Source organism: Sminthopsis crassicaudata, chromosome 2 (assembly GCF_048593235.1).
Source record: "Sminthopsis crassicaudata isolate SCR6 chromosome 2, ASM4859323v1, whole genome shotgun sequence".
NCBI lineage: Eukaryota > Metazoa > Chordata > Mammalia > Dasyuromorphia > Dasyuridae > Sminthopsis > Sminthopsis crassicaudata.
The window spans coordinates 152,181,505-152,198,938 of NC_133618.1; the positions used below are offsets into that span (position 1 = coordinate 152,181,505).

The window sequence follows — 17,434 nt, forward strand, 5'->3', positions numbered from 1 at the left end:
ATGAATAGCAAATCCACCCTTTCCTTAAAGATGAAAAAATGAGATTTGATTAAATAGAGGTCATTACCAATGTGACAACTAAGATCATATCAAAGAGTTTCCCGAAGAAATTTTCTTTGTGAACACAAGAGTTATCTGAAGAATAAAAAATAAAACTCTGAATACCACCATTCTACATTGAAGATTGGCAGTATACTTAATACTTACTACAGAAAGCAGTTCATAATCTGAATGCACAAAAAAATTACATATTTGAATATGTTCCTTTATTTAGGAAGCTTGCAAAATTGCAACTAAAAGCTTATACTTAGTGAGCCAAGTGAAGCACCTGGGACTGAAGAGATAACTAGGAACTTTCAGAATTCAAACCCTAGCTCAGCTTCTTATTAGATGGTGCAAGTCACTTGCCTGCCAATATGTGTCCTCATACTAGGAAAATTAGGATTTATATTTGAAATCTAGAGCCTTCATCAGCCTGGAAGAAGTCTGGAAGAGTATTCAAGGTCTGCATGTATATATCTGATGCACACTCCTAAGAGCAATCTCAAAAATTCTTTCAATACCAGCTGTAAACAAATAAGAACCAGTACTATTGGCTGCCAGAATCAGAAGTAGCAGATGAGGGCAGATGCTGCAAGAATAATAGAAGCATCTAATTTCTGTGAAAAAGTAAAGAGCAGTTATTTTAACCTCTGAGGAAGTTGTACAGAAGAATGAGAGGGATTTCAAAGAACTCTGAAAAACAAAGTGATGTCCCATGTTAGTTTTTCTTGGTAAGAAGCAATATGGCTATATATAAAGCAAGCCAGGTCAGACCTGACTGAGTTTTCCTTTCCTGAATTCACAAAGGAGAATATTTGAAGAAATTTCCATCCAGTATGAAACACAGTAACACAAAGCTATTAGGCATATTTCTGTTTTATTGCCTTTGATGGTGGCTTCTCCCCATGTGAAGGGACACAAAGAGACATAGGTCTAAAAAGAGATCCAAAATTCAAAAATGGGGGGAAACCAGAAAAACTGGAAAAAAAATCAGGAGGGAAAAGAGAAATAAGGGATGAACTTGAAGGACAAAAGACAGGAAAAAGAACACCATGAAATAAGAGGAATTCAGTGTGAAGGCAGCATGAAATGACTGTCTGCATGGTTGTTAAGTACTCTTTTCTGATCTTTGGACTCCTGGTTTCATTTGGGCCCCAGGTTAAAGTTCATCTTCTTTGGGAAGCCTTTCCCAATTCTCCTTAATCTAGTACCTTCCCTATTGATTATTTCAAATGTATCTTGTACAGAGCTTGTTTCTACCCAGTTATTTACATGTGATCTTCCCTACCAGATTGAGAGCTCCTTGGGAGCTGGGCTGTCTTCCACCTTTCCTGGGACAGGACAGCACTGTTCTGGCACGTAGGGCGCTTAATAAATGTTTATTGCCTCACAAACCATTCTGATATTAAAATGCTAATGTTCCTGCTTGGTCATGCCTAATCTGCTAGTCAAGGATGAAATTCTTTCATGGTAGACTAAAGGCCAGCTGATGATTAGCCTTTCAAGGTTAGCACTCAGGGACCTAGGAAAAATCTTTTCCACCCTTAAGGCTAATCAAGTTTAATCAAAAGTTACAGTTCCAGAGTCTTTGACTCCATATTACAGTTGTCAGTATAGAATATCTTAATAAGAATTGTTTCCATTTGAACCTGAGATGATATATATTTCAAGTAAAGATTTTCAAGTTCTACCTTTTTCAGCTAAAGATACTCGATAATTCTCTAAGAAGATCACTTTAAGCCTGTCTCCAACAACTGGATCTTTATTGACGACATCACCAATGGAGGTAACCAACTTGATGATCATTTTAGCCATATGATAACCAGGAGCAGCCTGCAAAAAAATAAAGATCAGATAGCTTTAAAAATACATGGAAGGCTAGAGATCATTTAAGAATGAGAAAAATTAAAAAGTAAGAAAACTAGTTTATCAGGATAAATGCTTACAAACCAATAAGTTTCTCTTATAGGAGAGTGATTATGAACTATTATTGAAATTAAATGAAACACTGAGGATGCCCTCAAGGAATCATCTCAAGCTATCACTTGACTTTTATGATCAGAATCACAGTCTGAACTATCCAAAATTTTTGCATGTGAAAACAGCCAATAAATGCACATGATTTAATGAGCACCATTTATTAGAGTAATGGCTTACATTTTTTAAAGGAAAATGATATCTTCCTTTTTCCTTATTCCAGGAGACAGTATATGCTATTTCTGAACCTATCACTTCCAGTTCAATTTGAACATTGCTGCTTGTCATTCCTTCCAGTCACATAACATGCTGGTTCCAATCACATAACATGCTGGTTCTATGCTCAAGCACTTTCTGATCGGTCTTATTTCTAATCCCTTCCTTGTATTGAGTATTTCCCATTTATTTTCCCACACCGCTTGTTTGTGCACACTTGTTATGTTGTTTCTTCCATTACATTGTAAATTCTTCAAGAACAGAGACTATCTTTTGCCTTTCTTTGCATCCCCAAAGTGCACAAAACAGGTGCCTATAAATACTTATTGATTATTGGATACAGACATCCACATAGAAAGGGTTTTGAATTTTTTGAGATAAAATTAGATGACTTCTTAGCTACAAAATTCATATGATTTTTATCAAACTACACCAAACCTACAATTATCTGAAAAATAAATTCAATACTTTTGTACTACAAAACATAGCACATACCCCAAATCTTCAAAAACTGGTCATAACAGCCATAGGCATATTGAGCATTTTTGATATTAACCATTTCACCAATCTCACATTTATCTGAGAATATCAATTTCTTTATATTGTTAATTCAATTCTCTCTCTCAGGAATCCTTCTAAGACTTTGGAAAGACAAGAAAAGGGGACAGTGATCCTAAAACAAATAAATTGGCAGGGAGTTAGGCTTCTCAGGCCGCAGAATAAACAAAAGCCACCATTTAGTTAACATATATAAAGCTAAATGTATCATATTGTGATATCCTACTGAATCAAGAAGAACTAGGTTCAAATCTTGCTTCTGACACTGACTAGCTGTGAAGAGGGACAAGTCACTTAATTATTCTCAGCCTTATTTCCTTCCTTTGCAAAAGGAATATAAAATAATAGAACAGTATAGAATAGAACATGGAGAGGCTCAAATGATAATGTATGGAAAGCACTTTATCTTTATCTTTTTAAAAAGCTCCTATAACTATTACCCTAATGCCAATGTCTCATTTTCTCTCATATGGACTCTTACAATACTCTTCTAAGATTTCCCTGCCTCAAATCTCAACTACAAACTATCCTGCATACCACTGCTAAATTAATATGGCCTCCAGAATAAAGTAAAAATGAATTAGCTTCCACAATTAAACTGTAATGCATCCTTGCTTCCTGCTATACACAAATACTCTACACATTTTAACCCAATTATTATTCTGATTCCCAAATGCATTTTCTGTTTTTCCCTCTTGCTAGAATGCCCTTTTCCTGTTTCTACTTTTTTTTTTTTTTTCTGTTTCTACTTGCTGAAATCCTACTCAGGCCAACTCAAATGACTTTCTCCATGAAGCCTACTTCTTCTTTTCTAAATATATGTAAGTCACCAAAGCTAAATGGCATTCTGTCTTTGTCTTACAACACCTATATTCTGCTTTGTGTAGTGGCTGTTTGTGCATTTATGTATAAAGCACTTAGCAGGGTGCCTATAGGTGCTTCTAAAGTATTACTTGCTTTCCTTCCTGTGTCATTTTTTCTCTTCATCACAAGATAAGCTCGGGGCTACATTATTTTTACTTTCCATTAAATGCAGCATCTAAACTAGGAGATCATTATACATTTCAACAATGATATTGTATGAGGATGTATTCTGATGGATGTGGATATCTTCAACATAGGGAAGAGCTAATCCAATTCCAATTGATCAATGATGGACAGAATCAGCTACATCCAAAAAAGGAACACTGGGAAATGAGTGTAAACTGTGAGCATTATTATTATTTTTTTGTTTTTTGTTTTTCTTCCCAGACTATTTTTACCTTCTGAATACAATTCTTCCTTTGCAACAATAACAACAACAAAATTCGGTTCTGCACATATATACTGTACCTAGGATATACTATAAGATATTTAATATGTATGGGAATGCCTGCCATCTAGGGGAGGGGTGGAGGGAAGAGGGGAAAAATTCGGGGGAGTGGAGGGAAGGAGGGGAAAAATTCAGAACAGAAGGGAGTACAAGGGATAATGTTGTAAAAAAAAAAAATTACCTATGCATATGTACTGTCAAAAATGTTAAAATTATAAAAATTAATAAAAAAAATTGGAGAAAAAAAAAGAAATTAAAAAAAAATGCAGCATCTAGCATGATACCTTAACATTATGAAACCTAAATATCTAATCAATTGAAACAATCCTACAAGGAATACTCCTGCAGAATGCTTAATAATCTTAAAGCCTATATAGGATGTTCAGCTAAGCCATTACATTGTGGCAAATGACAAATCACATCTCCTATCCAGGTTCCTTCAAATTCTACTTACCTGCTTAAGAATCTTAGAAAAGAAATACTGCAGATTTCAGAGTTCAGTGCCATCAAGTACAAGACCTCCTTAAATTAGCATCCTTCAAAAATATATAACATTTCATGAAGTACTGTGCTTTTAAAGGATTCTTTCCCTATGTTCTTTAATTGCAAAACTGATAGAGGATTTTATTTATCTTATGAGATTAAGTAAAACTTGTATATAAAGTTTGCAGAACCAGTAGATATATTTACAATCGCTGTTTGTTTACTGAGCCTTCCTGAAATAATATTATATAAGTACTAAGTGCAATTTTAAAATATTTAAAGAAATTGAATTAGAGCAAAAATAACTCAATTTTCAATTGATAAGCTACACACTACATACTTTGTGTTATTTTCCAAATACTCATAATAGAATGGGATGACTGAATTGTAAGAATGCTATGGTATGCATTTCAAATGATTTAACCAGAGGAATGTAGAGGAGTAAGTTACAATGAGAAAAGAGAATAGTATTTGCTCCAGGGTAAATTATATGAATGTCTGTGGTATAGTAATCAAATAAATAGCACAGGCTTGATCACCCTATGCTAGCTATCCTTGGGTACAAAAACAGTCCAAAGATGGACTGCACTGCTACAGTATCCCACCATTAACTATGTATGTGGTACAATGGCTCAGGACATTACAGGCTAAGTTTCCTCATCAGAAGTTTTGTCAAATATGCCTGATGACAAGATGCACTTAAAAAACAACAACTTTTTTTTGAGTTATCCTGAATTATAAATTCAGAAAACAAAAACTGGCAGAAATGCTAATATCTTACTTCAATAAAGTCCCTAGATTCACACAGGATTCAGGTGAACAAAACGCTGAGGACCTTGAAAAAGGCATAAGTATGATTACTAATCCACTATCACAGATCAGTTGCAAGGGACTTGAATAGGCCCCTGTTTGGTTGATGACTGACTGAAAGAAGAACCCATCTAATAAGGACTTGCTCTACGTAAAGCACTGTGCTAAGTGCTAGAGATACCCACAGAAAAGTAAGACAAGCCCTGTTCATATTCTAACAGGGGAAGACAACCACAGAGGTTTCAGGTCCTGAAAGTAGAGTGATAGTGCTTCTTCATTAATGTCATTTCCATGGATAACACATCTGTTGATTTAGGGACTCCTCCTATTCCCAATGCTTTTGGACTGAGGACCTTGGGCTGTTTCCACTTAAGTCTGAGGGAAGATGCTAGTCAAAGTAGTGGTGACAATGGTTCATGAGGCATTAACTATGCATCCCTATCTAGATCTTTAAACAACCTTCTCTTTTTCCTTCTCATTAGAACTGTCTTTTTGTGTCTTCAGAATGTCTCACTAAGCTGACTTTCTCTGACAAGGCCTGCTACTTTCCTGGCAAGATATAGAACCTCCCTGGGCTGCACTTACCTCATCTGTAAAATGGGAGAACTGGGTTAGATGGCCTCTGGGCCTGGCCTAATGAAAAATCTATGATCTTAACATTTTTAATAAATAAGATCCTGCCAATCTTTCCTCTGTACTTTTGCAATCTGCTCTTTCCAAATCTAGAGTACGTGTCAAACAATGTCTTCATCAGAAACTCTAAGGGAGCACAACTATTTTTCTTTATCCCGACACACCCAGATCCCCATCACATCCAACCCAACAATCAAAGAACCTTGAACTTTTTTGACTACTTTCAGGACTGCAGAAGAGCAAATGTATTGATTTTCTTCCCTTTAAAAAAAAATTGTGTTTCTCCTCAATTACATGTAAAACAATTTTCAACATTTTTTATTATAGCTTTTTATTTACAAGATATATGCATGGGTAATTTTTGTCAACATTCATTTTTAAAAATGAATTCTAAATTCTCTTTCTCCCTCCCCACCCCCTTCATTAAGAAGGCAGACAACTTGATATATTTTATACATGTATAATCATGCAAAACATTTCCATATTAGTCATGTTGTAAAAGAAAATACAGACCAAAATAAAAATGCATGAAAAATTAAAAAGGTAAAAGTAGGCTTTAATTCCATCAGTTCTTTCTCTAGTTGTTTTTATGAGAAGTCCTTCAGAGTTGTCTTAGATAAAAGTATTATTTTCAAAAAAAGAAATTGAACATAAGGTACAAAATACAACTTAATTTTTATAACCTGCTAGTATTCTAGAAAGTGTTATTAAAGGGAAGATGAATGAATATCCAGAAACAGAGTGTTAACTAATAATCAGCAAGGTTTTACCAAGAATCCAGCCATGCTAGATTAATTTCATTTCCTTTCTTGTTATGAAACTGGCAGAGAAGCCATATGGTACAAGGGATAAAACAGTCTGCCTACAAGCTAGGAAGCCCTGGGTTCAGATCTCTCCTTCTGGCTAGGAAAGAGGATGTAGACTGTGACCTCAGTGCTCTGTTCAGCGAAGAGATGCTGACCTGGAGGAGTTTCCTATCCCAATGAGGTCCCAGTTCTGGTCTCTGTGCTCTTCCCAAGATCTAAAGTTTGGAAGAATACTGTAGACAGGTGGGACAAGAGAGCTGGAAAGGTTCTTGGAGAACACTTAGTCTACTCCCAATGTTTTAAATAAGAGGAACATGAGGTCCCAAGAAATGACTCTCGATGACCAAGTCAAAAGAGCAGAAGTTGAAGACAGGTCTGGGACTCTATGTGTAGGTAAGCTAGGAGTCTGTGTAGTTTCAGGGAAAATCTGCTAAAATTTAGAGTATATAGCAAAGTATATGAAAGAGGCCTTCATGAAAAGATAAAGAAATACTGGAGCAGAGGTGGAGCTAGCTAAAGAATACATACAAGAGCAGTTACTAAAGCTTGCCAAGGGGGTTCCAATGGAGTGCCCAAATTGTCTGTGCTTTGCACTGTGCTGTTTACTATTCAATGACTTAGATAATGACATTATGAGGGGCATGCAGTGGAAACAAGTAGAGAAGCAAAGTTAGGAAAGACAAAATAGACAAGCAAGAATTTTAAGAGCTTGATTGGCTCTAGCATTGGGCCAAATTGAAGATGAAATTTAAGATGGATCAATGCAAAGTGTTGCGCTTGGATACAAAAAACTCTTATTTCACAAGAACAAGATGGGGAAAGTTCCCTAGAAAGCAATTTGACTGAAAAATAATGGGGAGTAGGAGGGTAATTGGACTTTCAGTTCAAAGATACAGAAGTCATTAAGACATATCTTACCTTTCCTCCAATCATGACAGTCCTTGGTACAAAGGATTTGCCTGGGTCTTTCCTTATTCCTATAGGGTTAACAAAAGAGGTTAAAGTGGGACAATTACTTAAAAGGTCACTTCATATTACAGCTGACTGATAAAGCCCTTTGTTCACTACAACATACATAAATATACAATAGAAGGGGAAAACATCAAAATGATACAAGTAGAGAAGAAAGGATGGTTCTTCCATGCAGATGAAACATAAAATATGGCACAGTAATTGCAACTTAAAACTTGATTGGAAAAATCATTTTCTTCTCCATATGATAATGAAAAATAAGTTCACTTCATTTTCTTTACTGTGTATTATCTGAGGTTATTAAAAATATGAGATAAACATAAATTAGTCACTGAAAATGTAGATTATATGTGTAATTTTTCTGAGTGAGGCATTTCAACAACTTTAAAAAGATCTGATCACAAAAATCTTATGAGAAAAAACTCATGAGAAAGTAATTTGGGAGACATTACCTGAAAGCTCTTGAATAGACGTGAAAGAGAAGACCAGTGAGGAAATCTACCCAGAACTTATTTGCATTTCAATTTTTTTAGAGCATTTTAAATTAGGGCCCAGAGTACTGACCTACTCACTGCCATTCAGATAATAATTGATACAGCCAGAATTTTTGTACTCAAGCTCTTTAGCTTCACATTCACAGCTTAAAGAATATTATTTAGAATCACATTCTCAGACAATTTTTTTCATACCTGCAAAGGCAGGTATTTTCCTCATTCCACAGATGAAAAAACTAAAGCCCAAGAAATTAAATGAATTGTTCTGGCTTTAACAAGCAGAAGAGCCAACACTAGAGTTCAACCAAGTTTTCTGATTTCTGATTCTTTCCACTAAGTCAATGATTTGGAATCTTAGATCCATCAATCAAGAAATAAAAATAAGCTAATATCAACTTCCAGACCAGTGACTGGTCAGCTTCAATCTGGGCCAAGGGAAGAACAGGCTAGAGAGATACTGGGGTAGTTCATTATCCTCACCAACTATCAAGCTAAAGTTGCTGAAGGCTATATGCCAGTGATAGAAGGTAGAGAGAGAGAGCATTAATCATAGAGCAAATCCATTGCACAAAGCAAAACACAACCTAAGGCCACCAGGAAACTTCCATCAAAGCTGGACTGAGAAAACTACTATTCTTCTCAGTAGCCAATGAGGATTAAGGAAAGTAAGAACTGTGAAATCACTTCAACCTTCAACTAGTAAGCAATATCCCATATGCTTTTTACCAGTTTTCCTTCAACACACTATAATAAGCATCTAGGATTTATAAAGCACTTTATAATTTTTTAAAATTTCATTCATAGTTCCCTAAGAGCTATAAGAGATATTATAATCCCTATTTCATATGTGAGGCAACTGGTTAAGGGAGGTTGTAATTTGTCCATGGGCATGTTATAAAAGGTGGGATATGAACCTACTTTCTTGCCTAAAAGTCTAGTCGGGGTCCTATCTGCTACAAAGCACTGATCCTAACCAATGTATCTTTTGTCATATTAGGTATATGTCTGCAATGTGATTTGTTTTACTTTGGTCTTTGTCATAAAACCACTTAGCATGGTGCCTTGAAGAAAGTAGGACAGAACACTGACCCTAAGTCAGAAGGGCCTGAGTTTAAATCTGGCCTCAGACACTTATTAGCTGTGCGATGTTGGGCAAGTCATTTAACTCCAAATGACTCCAAAAGAATGAAGACAGTGGAACTTGACTGACTGAACTGAAAATTGCTCTTAACATTCACAATGGAAAATAAAAACATCTTTATTTTGAGAAATATGCATTCTCATTGACATGTGGCAATTCTTATTTTACCAATAGAGAGGCAGTGGTCCCAAAGAAGTTCCAAATAGCTGAAAGACTCACATTAGCCAACCTTCGGAAGCCTTTTTAGTTTTAAAAGACCAAATGCTCTATAAAATTCAAATGCAAATAAAGCTCTGGGTAGATTTCCTCACTGGTTTCACTGTGAAAATATGTTGGACTTTAATTTGAAGTCATGCTCCTGGAGTTCTCCATACTGAAATATATTCCCTTCTTTCAAACCTATCTAAAATCTTTATTCCAACCCTTTGGTTTCCAAGTCTCTTTTTTCCCTGAAGCCTTTCTTGTCAATTCTCATCTTGGTAATATTCTCTTTTCTCTGAACTTTCATGGTATTTATTATCCACATCATTTATATCTTGCATTGTTAATGAATTATTTCATTATGTAAATTTCTGTAATTTTGAATAGATTTTTTAGTTCCTAAAGACAATAACTTTTTTGCTTACTTTGTATTTTCTTCAATTCATAGAATTGGTTGGAACAAAGTACATATTCAAATACTTTCTAAATGAATATTTTGATAATTTTTTCCTAGGGATTTTTTGGTCTAAATTATTTTATTTAGAAAGCTGATATCCATCTATTTACTGATAGACATAAAAACTTTCAGTTTCACAGTTTAAATAGGTCACAATAAACTTAATTTAGGAAAACAACATGTTCTCTCTTCCCCTGGGGATCACTAAAAAGATCTGAGACCAAGTCATCCTTCACACTTCATTCATGGATAAAAATTAAGTACAACTGCTCAACATCAAGGTAACAAGATCTGATATTTATTAATTAGAAAATAGCAATTTAACTTAAAAGACAATCTTCTCTGATACAAAGATAAAAAATATGGGGAAAAAACTTAGAGCCCTGTATTTCTTAGAAAGCCAATTTAAAATTAAGTCTGTAAACAAATATTAGCTGGCCCTATTAGGAAAAAACCAGCATCATTTCAATATGGAGTTTGAGGTCACACACACACACAAACATACACACACACAGAATTTGTAAGGTGAATCCCAGACCTTTTCCTGTGATCTTGGTGTGAAATGAAGTAGTTGGTATAACTGATATCTAAAATCTCATTTCTAGCTATGTCCTTAAAAATGAAATACAAGTCTATTATCTTAAACTACCCTCTCTTTGATATGATCCATGGTCTGAGGGGAAAACTCTTGTTAGGTCACTGGTAGCAAACTATAAGACAGAATAACAGATGACAAAATCAAGTGAGAACTGAAGAGACCTAGGAAACTGTTGGGAGCAAATGGGTCTTTGGAAGAGGAGAATCATGAAATGACTAAGACTCGAAATGCTAATGACATCAACACTTACGATTGTACAGAGTGATGATGTGTAAGCAGTTCAGCAACTGCCTCTTGTACTCGTGGATTCTCTTCACATGAACATCAAACATTGAGGAGGGATTTATTTTCACCTTGTATTCCTGCTCTAGGAAGGCAGAAAACTTCAATTTGTTTTCCTGGGGAGGAGAAAACAGAAGGAAGCCTTTGATTTTTTTCCAGATTTCCTTTTTGCCCGGTAAATACTATAATACTGCCCAAATGATAGCTTTGGGGATCCAGCTATTCCTATTCCCTATAGGATAATTCTCTATAATTTTTGATTCATCCCTGACATAGCATCTTTTCCCATTTTGCTGGAATCCAACAGGGATGGAAAAATTCATAGGTAGTCAAAGAAGAGGAAGGGAGGCAGAATATTGTAAGGCTTGAAGATCAGTACTGAGATGAAAAGATTAGACCAAAAAGCAAGTGGCAGAAAGGGGTGCCAAAATAAAAAGGAACCACTGAATGTAAAAAAGAATGTTAATAACAGAAAATAAAGAGTTAAGAGAAAGAGGAAAGAACAATGACAATTTAAAAATAGAAAGTATTACTAGCATTACGCTAAGTTAAACATTTAGAAAAGAGAAATCAATTTTGCACTATAATGTTTTAATGGAAGACACCATCAGATATAAATCAAGGCAAGAATTCTGTTGTGTTTTACTTCAAGGTAGCTATTTGTGGATTCAGTTTTTGGTTTGAAAGGCTTCAAATTACATAAATTCAGCTTTTGACTAGAATTTCCAAAGGTCACACTGTCAGTAAATTTTTAAGGTTAAACCTGACTATACCAAGAGACCACTAAGATTTACTTTTCATTTTATTTTTTTCATTATAGCTTTTTATTTTCAAAATATATACATGGATAATTTTTAACATTCACCCCTACAAAACCCTGTGTCCTAATTTTTCCCCTCCCTTTCCTCCACTCTCTCCTCCAGTTAACAAATGATCTAATATATGTTAAACATGTGCAATTCTTCTATACATAATTCCACAAAATATCATGCTGTACAAGAAATATCAGATCAAAAAGGGAAAAAAATGAAAAAGAAAACAAAATGCAAGCAAACAACAAAAAGAGTGAAAATACTATGTTGTGGTACACATTCAGTTCTCACTGTCCTTGACTCTGTCATCATAAAGACCATTGGAACTGGTCTGAATTACCTGATTGTTGAAAAGAGCCAAGTCCATCAGAACTGATAAACTTTTTAACCAACAAAGCACATAGTCTAAACTACTATTATTCAGCTATTTTCCATAGCGGAACTGTGCTGGGTGTGAGAAATAAAAAGACAAAAACAAAATGTCCCTGCCCTTAAGGAGCACAGCTCTCCTTCACATTCCAGAGGGATATATCTATCTATCTATCTATCTATCTATCTATATATATATATATATATATATATATATATATATATATATATATATATATATATATATATATAAAAGCAAGAAATTAAAAGAATATGTAGAGCAATACAAAACAATTTTCAAGAGGAAGACAGTGCAAATAACTATAGGCATAAAGAAAAGTTTTAATATAGGGGACACCTAAGCTGTAATGTTCTGTGGTCTCCAGAAACTGCCGATCGCTCTCAATCTCCCAGCCAGACTCTTCTTCCTGTAGAGAGCCATCCCAACTCTGACCTAGAGTAGACTCTTCTCCCTTGCTCAATGTTGCTTCTTTTATCCTCCCAGAGAATGGGCGTGGAATAACGCAGGGGCTCATGGGAAAAAATACTTCAACCAATGAACTTGCTCCTCTTAAACATGCAAGCTCCTCCCCAGAAGTTCAAAGGGGTAAAACTCTCCTTAAAGGCCTGAGCCAAAAGGTGTGAACTAGAGAATTGTTAAGTACTGACTTAGCACTTAGTAAGAACCTATGATCTCATTATTTCAGCACTTAGTAAGAACCTAACACTACACCTTGAAAGGAGGAAGGGATTCTAAGAGATAGAAATAGGGAGTGATATCTAAATATGAGAAAATTAATTGTGAAAAGGCTAGGAATGGAAGATGGAAGGTTATACACTGGAAATAGCTCTCCAGTTGGATGGGAACTTAAATATGAAAAAGAATAATGTGAAATAATAATGAGAAGGATAGGTGGAAGCCAAACTGCAAATAAATTTTAGTGAAAGGTATATATTTCTCCCAGAGGCCAAAGGAAACCAATGAAAAGTAGGAGAATGACATGGTCACACCTGTGCTTTAAAATATCAAATTTGGCAACTAGGTAAATGAACTGATGAAGAGACTGGAAGCAGAGAAGCAATTACAACAGTTCATTTGGAGGGTGATAGAGGCCTCAGGGTTTAAACAAAGGGAAAAGAAGCAGACGATTTCAGAATATACTATAAAAGCAAAATAGGTCAGATTTATTAACTGATTCTAGATATCAATGGGAGTTAAGGGAAAGGAATTAATCAAGATTAGTATTATTGTTAATTAAGATTGCAAATCTGAGTGACTGAAAGGATTGTTGTGACTCAATAGAAATAGGGAGGTTTAGCAAAGAAGTGGATTCTTCCCCTCATGTATTAATTATCAAAGAACTTGTTTTTGTGCAAGTATTACATATTTATTCACCAATCTGAATGAAGTGGTTGCTTAATGTTTTTTTTTTAACTTTAGCTATTACCATAGTCCAAAAGAGTGAGTGAATTACTAAGTTTCAAATGATTTCATAACTTGTATATGCTAAAAAAAAAAATTAGGGGAAAAAAATGGGGTTACAGAGTAGTTTAAAGTGAGAAAATTACAGGAAAATTCACACTATTATTACCTGTTTGACTTTGGCCACATCCCTGATGAATACTTCATCATTGACCAATGGTAAAAGCTTCTTCAGCTGACTTAAATTAGTGATAAAATCTTCTCCAATTCTCTAGAGAAATGCAAAAAGAATTGTTAGAAGCAGTTGTGCTTTTTGATAAACTGTAACATAATCAACATGCTATTCTTATTAATGCTGTTGAAACAACCATTTGTATTGATGCATTTCCCTAATTTTCACATCCCTTTATAAGTGCCTACTCCAAGGTACTTAACTAGTTGATAAAGCAGGTGCTTCCACACACTTTAAATTCAGTAACTAATAGAGGCTGATCTTTTCTCCTACATTTTAACCAAAGATTGTAACCTTACCATGCACTCAATGCTACAAAACTTTAGAGCAAGTCACTAAGCCTACTATTAATAAAAATAAACTGTTCAATTCAAAGATGAGAATTTTTTTTCAATTTCAAATAAAGACTTGAAGCAAAAAACCCCCACTATTATACCCTCTCAACCAGAAGAATAACCAAGATCTAATCCTGCCATGTTCTAAAACTTCCCTCACTTCTATTATCTGTGAGTCTTAGGGGTAACCACTGTAAGATCAACTCACCTCCACAATGATCTCTGCTAGACCTGGATTGCACAACAGTAGCCATCTTCTGGGAGTAATACCATTAGTCTTGTTCTGGAACTTCTCTGGCTCTAGTTCATAAAAATCTTTAAAACTAAAAGATAAAATAAATAAGGAAAGCTCATAAAATGTTTTTGTTTGGAACAGGATAAAAAAGACTCCCTTTTTTTGCCTAAAAAAAAAAGGCTTCCAAACTCAAACATACATAAAACACCTAACATAGAATTTTTAAATTATCACCCTCCATCAGCAAAACACTTTATGTAAGTATAAATAGGATTCATAAGGTAAATTACCTGGCCAAGGTACTGTGGTATGTATTTTTTACTCAGATTAAACAAATTTGAGAAGGGTACCACTTTCCTAGTGAAGGAAAAGATCTCACTATACTTTCTCTCACTAGTGGAACTTCTCAGGGGCAAGGACATTTTTTCTTTGTATACTTAGCACAGTTACACGCACATAAAGGTCACTTAATAGATGTTGAGTTGAGGTGAACATTGTTTTCAGGCAGTAAAAGAAATATAGAAAGGTTATATCATTGTGGCATAGTGTGAAGTGTAACGAGCCAGAAGACCTGGGGGTTCAAATCTGTACTCTTACTATCTGGGTTTTTTATGTTAGAGTAAAGGGCAGATCTCAAGGGCAGATTATAAGAAGCACTCGGAGGCTTATTCTGCCTGAGCCTGACAAACAAGGCAAGGATGGTATTGAGTAGACCTCATTAAGGAGGGAAAGCCTCCTTCCCCCTCACTGATCATGGACTTGGCTCTTATACTCTCAGCTCTGGATATAAAAAGGGGGTTGGAGAAGATGGAGGAGGAGCTCCAGAAAGGAAGAAGGCTAGAGGGAACATCAGGGAACACTATGTAAAGTATAGAATAAAGACCTAGTGCCACAGATTTGAGTGACTTGGGTGTTCTATGGGGAACCTCTAAAGAGGTAGCTCTCTGAGATAATTAGAGCAGAAGACGTCTGAAGACCTGGGAAAGGTAAGAAACCAGTTGACCCCCGCTGAGGTGAGCAGCGGGGAGTTAACGTAGAACAAATCATTTGACTTCTATTAGTCTCAATTTTATCATTAATAAAATTAATTAGTCCAGATTATCTCTAAGGTCCCTTTCAGTAGGAATGTTCTATGGTCTATATGAGAAAGACAACAAGTCTCTTACCTATTAATACTCCAAAACAGGGTGAAACAAACTGATGGTCTTAATTATTTGTGGGCCAAAGTCTAATGTTAGCCATCATCTTGATAGAGGCTTCCTTTAGCCACAATCTCAAGAGAAGCAAAGGAGGATAAGAGGGTTGAAAGAATTCCTGCCCACCTAATGAGATGATTTCTTTGAGTTTAGGGATGAAGAGGCAAATACGTGTTACTGGTTAACATTTAGGCCACCTGTGCCATAGTATCATCAGTCTTAATGGAGAAATAAAAGAACTTTCAATTGAGGTTTGACCCTTAAAAATATGTAACTTTATGCCAAGACCTAAATCTTGGATCCTCCTGACCTGCCTCCTCCTTAACCAACAAAGCACATAGTCTAAACTATTATTATTCAGCTATTTTCCATAGCTATAGTATAACTTCACTTCAAAGTAAAATTTGTGCCTCTCAATTTAACAAACATTGGAAGTGTCTTGGTGGCAAAGTGGACAAAGCAAAAGATTTGTTGTCAGGAAGATATGAGTTTGAATCCTGCCTCAGTTGCTTACTGATCTGAGTTCAAATTCAGCCTGTCACAATTATGAACTGTGTGACCACAGACAAGTCACTTAATCTCTCCTTGCCTCAGTTTCCTCATCTGCAAAATGAGATACCAGCACCTATTTCAGGGGATTGCTATGAAGATCAAATGAGATAATTTATATAAGGTAGTTCGCAAATCTTTATATATCTATATAAATGCTAGCTACTATCATGTGTCAGGAACTGTGCTGGAACCGTACTCTACTGAACTAAATATGTATTTCATTATGTGAATTGACTGTTTCGTATGTAAACTCAATGATTCAATTCATATGGCATTCTTGGTGACACAAGTGGATTAAATCAAAGGCATGTGGCTGAATTTAAATTTAATACATGCACTGTCCAAGCACTCACACAGAATGTTTCACAATTTCTGAGTGAATTCTTGCTACTCCGTTGACAGCGTGGGACCCAATCACACAAAGATGGGCCATGTTAATCCTCTTACAGTCTCCTTCCTCAATCACAGACATCCTCCTCAGTCTGTCCACATCCCCAGGAAACATGGCAGCTACATTCTGTTACCAAGGTATAGAGAAACATTAGTGACTTCTCTCTCTGAATCCAAAGCTAATAAGAATAATGAAATATCCCATTCTCTAGCTACACAGAAAGGATTTTCAGCTTCTTCCCCCCAAATCACAGAGCATGATAAAGAAAAATAGCAGCAAATATTCCCAAATATCTTAGGAGAGTTGACCATATCACAGCAACTCGATAGATTCTAAATGTTACTAAATATTTTCATCATTCCCTGACAGAAATTTTAAAAAACAGACTTAAAACTAAAATTTTAAAGTATCTACATTTTGCTTTTTCATAAGCTAGTAAATTCTACAAGGTAGAGTAGTTAAAATACTGAATTTTGAGTCAAAAAATACTGATTTCAAATCTTCCCTTTAATATATGCTAGCTGTAAGACTCAAGGCAAACCACTTAGTCTTATATGCCTGAATTAATTCCCTTAAACTTATTTATTAAGTTGTTGACAGATTACAATGTGTGTAGAAAAAGAGAAATCCCACACTACAAGTTTCCTATGCTGTCAAAAATCACACATTCTTCATGTATTAAGTGTATGCAGGACAGAAACCTGCTGCCATAACAAGGGATAAAAACTAATCAGCATTATACTAAGTAGTCCAAATCCAGTGTTTGATCAGGTATGGGATTCCTTCTGACTCCAGGGGAAAAAAAGAAATGAAAACTGGCATAAAACTTCCTAAACAGAGTTCCAACTTTAATATTATGGCAGCCATTACAGAATTCTACAGGTACGTAGGGAGCTGTATCAGGAGG

The 17,434-nt window shown here is 35.3% G+C and overlaps 1 protein-coding gene across 1 annotated transcript in view; it reads right to left on the minus strand.

The window, feature by feature from the left end:
• Window positions 1-17,434, minus strand: part of PYGB (glycogen phosphorylase B) — a 67,293-nt gene that overhangs the window by 12,530 nt on the left and 37,329 nt on the right. The window contains exons 11-16 of the mRNA XM_074287701.1: window positions 16,490-16,653; window positions 14,362-14,476; window positions 13,756-13,857; window positions 10,951-11,098; window positions 7,756-7,814; window positions 1,734-1,875 (exon numbers count right to left, since the gene is read on the minus strand). Coding sequence (XP_074143802.1) covers window positions 1,734-1,875; window positions 7,756-7,814; window positions 10,951-11,098; window positions 13,756-13,857; window positions 14,362-14,476; window positions 16,490-16,653 — 730 coding nt within the window. The remainder of the gene's footprint in view (window positions 1-1,733; window positions 1,876-7,755; window positions 7,815-10,950; window positions 11,099-13,755; window positions 13,858-14,361; window positions 14,477-16,489; window positions 16,654-17,434) is intronic.